The sequence below is a fragment of the Lagopus leucura genome, unplaced genomic scaffold (genome assembly GCF_019238085.1).
Source record: "Lagopus leucura isolate 7727_CA_CO unplaced genomic scaffold, USGS_WTPT01 Super-Scaffold_100012, whole genome shotgun sequence".
Lineage (NCBI taxonomy): Eukaryota > Metazoa > Chordata > Aves > Galliformes > Phasianidae > Lagopus > Lagopus leucura.
In genome coordinates this window covers 14,346,894-14,352,643 of record NW_024962267.1, presented here as the reverse complement: position 1 = coordinate 14,352,643, position 5,750 = coordinate 14,346,894, and the positions used below count along the sequence as shown (strand labels likewise).

The 5,750-nt window shown below is 45.0% G+C and overlaps 1 protein-coding gene across 3 annotated transcripts in view; it reads right to left on the bottom strand.

The window, feature by feature from the left end:
• Positions 1–2,395: 2,395 nt before the first annotated feature.
• Positions 2,396–5,750, bottom strand: part of HIBCH (3-hydroxyisobutyryl-CoA hydrolase) — a 37,881-nt gene continuing 34,526 nt past the window's right edge. For all 3 annotated transcript variants that reach the window (XM_042874761.1, XM_042874759.1, XM_042874760.1), the window contains one exon: positions 2,396–4,655. In XM_042874761.1, coding sequence (XP_042730695.1) covers positions 4,540–4,655 — 116 coding nt within the window. In that variant the 3' untranslated portion in view covers positions 2,396–4,539. The remainder of the gene's footprint in view (positions 4,656–5,750) is intronic.

The window sequence follows — 5,750 nt, the reverse complement described above, 5'->3', positions numbered from 1 at the left end:
GGTTTTCAAATGTACCATGGGATGCATCAAGTCCAAAGATGCCTTTGCGGGATCAAACGCTATCCGTGTGGAAGGGAGCAGGGAAGGTGAAGAAGGGTGCAGCGGGGAGAAATCGTCACTGATAGCAGGGATGGTGGATGAGAAAGGTCCATCGAGCGCCATAGTGCTGGACTACGCACACCGCCTCTCCCATGAGATTGTCGATCAGGCAGTGAAGCAGTGGGCAGTGACAGAGAGCAAATACAGCGACATCCCTTTCATTGAGAGCGATGTGCCCTGAGCCTGGTCTGGCATCAGCGAGCGTCTGTCTGCCAGCAGCTGGTGTTTGGTGCTGGTGCAAGTTGAGTAAAGTCAGCTGTGATCGAGCAGAGTGCTCCTCTGAATGTGTTTGCAAGGAGATGCTGGAAAAAATTGCCTTTTGATCTATATTGCTAGGAAACCCTGTGGAATACAGTAGAACCTATTAATCAAGTGTTGTTCGTTATCAGCCGTATGATGAGTGTTGTCTGTCTTTGTATGTGTTGAGTGATCAGAAATCAGTGTTAAAAAAGAAAATGGGAAGAATGCAACTGCCTTGCAACTGTAGGAGCGCTGCCGCAGGGGCCCCAGAGATGCTCAAGAACAAAGCACGGATTATATTTATGTACTGCATAAAAAATACATGGCCTGTTTGCAGGTGACGAGAATGGTATGCTTGGCAAACTTGTCTGTGTTCTGCGGAAGCGAAAGCAGGACCTCTATGTAGCAAAGGCAGCTGCTGTTGTAACCTTCACTTTGATTCTCTGACCCGAGCAGGCCTACAAACCACGAAATGACGAAGGCGGTGAGAAGCGTTTTATAAAACCAAATAGTATTCAGGGAACCATATGGATTATGATCCTATTCAACTTCCACTCTTAACAGAACCGATGAGAAACATTACGGTATTGATGAATAGTGCATTGTAATTAAGTTAACAGATGCTCTGGCTTTTGCAAATGCATGAAGGCTGTTCTCTAAAATGTTGCAGTAAGAGTTTAATTACATCTAATTGCTGCGTTCAGGCCAAAGCTGTTTGCTTTGCTTTTTTTTTTATTTTTCCTTTTTTTTTTGGTCGGGGGCTGTATTGATTTCATGGGTCTACGGCTGCATTGCGCTGAGCTTGCAATCCAGCATCACGCCCTCAGAACTGCTGGCCTTTGCCCTCCTTCTGCCCCGCAGGCTGAGCACATCCCCACGGGTAGAGCCACGTGCACTGAGGCACAGCTGAGCTGTGGGAGCCTCAGGCCTGAGCAGAACACAGCGCTGTGAGTGAGCCTGGGCCCTAGGCTAGCGGGCTGCTGCATTCGTCAGCAGCGCTGCAGAACTCACAGCTCCACTGTTCTCTGGGGCCTGGGGCCTGACCTCCATTGCACTGCTCTCTGGGGTTGGGAGGAGGAAGCAAACTGATCTCCTACTGCTCTGCTGCCGTCTTAGGCAAAGTGAATGCCTCATAGGAAGCTTGTGTTTTTTTAGCGCCCATTTGCTCCTTCTTCTGTTAAGGCCAGTGTATCAGCCATGTCGTTTTTTCCTGCATCCAAGTGCTTTCCATTTCATGTTTTCATTTTGCAGAAGGAAACTGCTTTCCATACTGGCAAACACGGCTACTATTTTTAAAAGGTACACACAGCCCTCGTGACTGATACGAGTATGACTCTGAAGCAATGGTAAGCAGCAGAAAGAGGACCATTCCAGTGTTTTCAGCTTACTCTCACACAAGAATTGAGAGAGAGCTCGGCTGTTCTGCAAACTTTCTGACACAAACTGAATCACTTGAGGGAAGTGTGTCCAGAAGGAATGGTCAGAAGAACTTGTTGGTAGCTCAGCACACGGCTGCTGCTGACTCGCACTGGCCAGGCTGGGCCCAGCCACTGGGCTGTCCATGTGCCATAGGTAGCAGTGACTGGAAAGGCCGTGCTGCTGTGCTAACAGGCCTAATGCTAAGTGGGTAATAATAAAGGCTTCTTCACCTAAATGGAATTCCATCTGTCTGCTTACCTTTAGATGGAACTATTCTGCAGTCTTCAAAAGCCACTCTTAGTGCAAAGTTGCCACCAATTCTTCGATTTAGCATTCTAAGGGCACTCTGGCAGGGGACTGGTGTGCTCTGAAATACACACATCCTCCTGTTTGGGAGTTCAGTCTGTGTGCTTTGTGTTTTCTCTGTGGAACGCACGCAGGGTCTGAGTGGGTAGTGTGTGACTGACAACCTCCTAGGAATGGTTTGGAGCACACTAACTGCAGCACAACTTTGTACCACTGGCCTTTCTGTAGTACAACACATCCGTATTCTCAAATAAAACATACTACAATATATTTTTACAATATTTTTTGTGGAAAATATTTTCTTGTGGACCAAATAAAATTAAAATGACCATCTGTTTCTACGACTTTTATTTGGTAAAAAGGCACAAGTTGGAGGGTCTTGTTATTGTGAGCTCCAGATGATTCACACCAAGTTCGGAAGCTCACAGATATGCACATCACTGTTTCCTGGCTCAGCAGCAGCTAAAATACTGCAGGTGCCTCTCAGGCACAGAAGGACAATCCCTGCACCATGGGGATCACTGTGTTGTGCCGTGAATGCAGCAGCTGACAGTTGTAGCATTTGTACAGGAATAATGGAATGGACCAGTTATTTCTGAAATGAAGAATAGTTGTTGTTGAAGGATCTAGAACACAATTTTAAAACAAGAGGAAGGTCTGCATTTCTTACAGCACCAGTAAGTGAGAAATTTGAGTCATATTTTAGAAGTTATCCGGAAGGTGCTAACAAAGCCTCTCGGTCACTTTTAATAATAAACCCAGGGTCTCTCTTGTAAATACGTGCAGAGTTAATGTTACATGGCAGCTGAAACGTTCCTAATTTTACTTTCCAGATTCTAGTGACAAAGCAAAGTGCCATTTTTCTTCATTTTGCTCACCTTTAATTCTCTGAAAGTCAATTTAGCAGTTCACCTTGATGCTTGAATTTCCTGAACTTTGTTTCCAGGCAACAGCATTAGAAAGGAAAGAGCCCTCAGCCAGCACTCACCAGTGCTGCTGGTAACAGAAGCTGCCAAACGCTGGGAGCTCTGTAACCATTCCATGGCTCTGATTTTAATTCCCAGTGCTGACAACTGATGGTATTGAGCAGAAGTGTTCTTTCCTTAATGTCAGTGGTTCCTCTTCCCAAATTGTGCATTTGTAACCTGTCTCCAACTGTGGAAACAAGTCAGAAGAGGTACTGACATACAATTTGCTTGAGTATATAAAAGTGTGCAGCCTTCATACCAAACAAAGATCTGTAGCTGTGCTTTGCATACACAATAGAAAAATAAGTCTTGCCCCCTCCCTAGAGTTGGTAGTGGTATCAAGGGGCTCTGGTTGTATCACAGAACTTTAAATACTGTTAGCAACAGAATTCAGTGACCTTTAATGAACACTGGGTGTTTTTTTGATGAATGTTTAAATGTTGATCCCCACAGACACACTTGTGAGGATTTGTTGTGTAAAAGAACTTCAGGGTCTGTGTAGCAGCAGGCATTCTGTTTGCCACTGTTCTGTATCACCAGTGCATCCTGCTGCATTCCTCCTACCTGTCCCAAGTTTCCCACCCAGCAGTCAGGGATGGCTCCAGCTCAGGATGCTGCTGGACACAAGGAGAAATGAAGCCAGCCAGCGTGGTGCAGCCACACTGCAGCCACGTGAGCATCAGGGCCGCTGCCTTTGGAATCGCTGGACCACCAGCAGCCAACGTGCTCCTTGGCAGGCAGAGGAGGCTGGAGACAGTGACTTCTTTGCCACTGGGAGAGCAGGAAAAGCTCCAACAATGCTTGAAATCGTGAGAAGCTCATTATGCAATTCAATCAATGGCATTTTTACAAAATAGATTTTAGAAGAGGAAAGAAATGTGCTCGAGGCTCTGACACTATTATGACATTTGAAACAACGCCTGCATCACGTGGCAATGTTGTACACAGACCAAATGTTAGATCAATAGAATAATTCCTTGCTCTCAGACTAATAATCATACGTCAGTCTGACCTTTGATTTAAAAAACCACTTAACACCATGAAATTAGCATGTCTGGCGTTTAACTTCATAGCTCTGACTGTTTTAATGTTTAAGTATATCTTAATTTCATTGCAAACAGAAGAATCAGAGGCCCAATCCTGCTTCAACAGCCCAGCAACAGAGCCACGAATACCATGGGCTCCTCAGCTCCTGCTCTGCAGCCCATCCCTGAGCCGTGCTGTCTCCCCCCAAGATTCCCCTCAATGGCTGAGGCCCAAAGCTGAACATTAATCATTGTCTAACAGCAGTCAGAATAACTATTTGCCTTCAAGTCATTTTTCCCCTTATTAACCAGAGATGTAATCATGTTGTCATTACAGCTGCATAACAAAAGAGAATGGTACTGAATGTGAAAAATAGTTACAAGTCAGGCTGGCTAAGAGCTTCATCATACTTAGTCATGCTGTTCTTAGTTTTTGTACCATAAAATGAAGCAAATGGGTAAGATGTCAACAGATGTGATCTCTACAGCTTGAGATCGTTGTTTCCCAGAGGCTTGAAACAATTGTCCACGAATTCATCGCTGACTTCTTCCAGAGCAGCAGGCTTCCAGCGGGGCGACTGGTCCTTGTCAATCAGCACTGCGGAGTGGGGAGAGAAACACAACAGTGAGTACGTTCTGTGAGATGAGTTCTGCTTGCACCCACATCTACAGAGATACACCAGAGAGAAATCAGTGTGCTTCTCAAAAGACAGAGCAGTTGGAATGCACCCTTCTATTCTACTGAGTTGTCACCTGTGCAGAGGGGGACCCGAGGGCCACAAGGAGTGCTGGACCAGCCCAGAAGAATCGCTCCAATACTGTTAGGATTTCCAGTGCCAAACTGGACTCTTTGTAGAGAACAGGAGATTCCTATGGCTAATTAATGATGAGATAAACTGATCATTGACATAATCACTGAGGAAGTAGCACAGCACAGTATCACTGTGGGAAATTCAGGAGTATTTATTTGTGAATACTGACAGTGCTGCAGAGCTGTATAGATGTAACTGTGAGCATTTGTACAACTGTAGCAGATATACAGTTGGTGCTGTATGCTGGGAAATGCACCACTGAAAACGAAAATCATCAATGAACGATCTGCATGGGAAAGTGCAGTGAGGTACATGATTAATAATGCATTCCTTGTGTCACAGCTGCAGAAGGCATGGCAGTAAGACTGTGTCCTGCCAAAGAAACATTCCTCCCTCTACTGAGCACCACACAGAGAACGCCAGGAAAGTAAGTTTCATTCAAAGGACAACCTGCAGTGATTGCTGAGGCTGAGGACATACCAACATCATGGCTTTTCTTCTTGTAGCTACCAAAGAAAGGAGGAGCTGTGAATCGGAGCACTGACCCCATTCTTCCTCAAGTCCAGGACTGAGGGCTCCTTGGACGCAAATAAGCACCGAGTAGAAATTCATTACATAGATACAGTAGAAGTGATGTGGGTAATTCTTTAGAAGCAGTGTGCTTTTATTTTACAACTAATTTAGTTTCTTACTGAAAAGTTATAATTCTACACACTTTTTTGCACTGTTTCACACTCCTTTCCTTTTCACATGTGGTGATGTGAAGCCATTGATTGGTCTGGATCAAAACCATCCCAAATCAATTATGTTTGTTGCACTGGAATAGCACTTATTATTTTCTTCAATTCGCAATCACAGACTGGCAGAAATCATCTCATCTG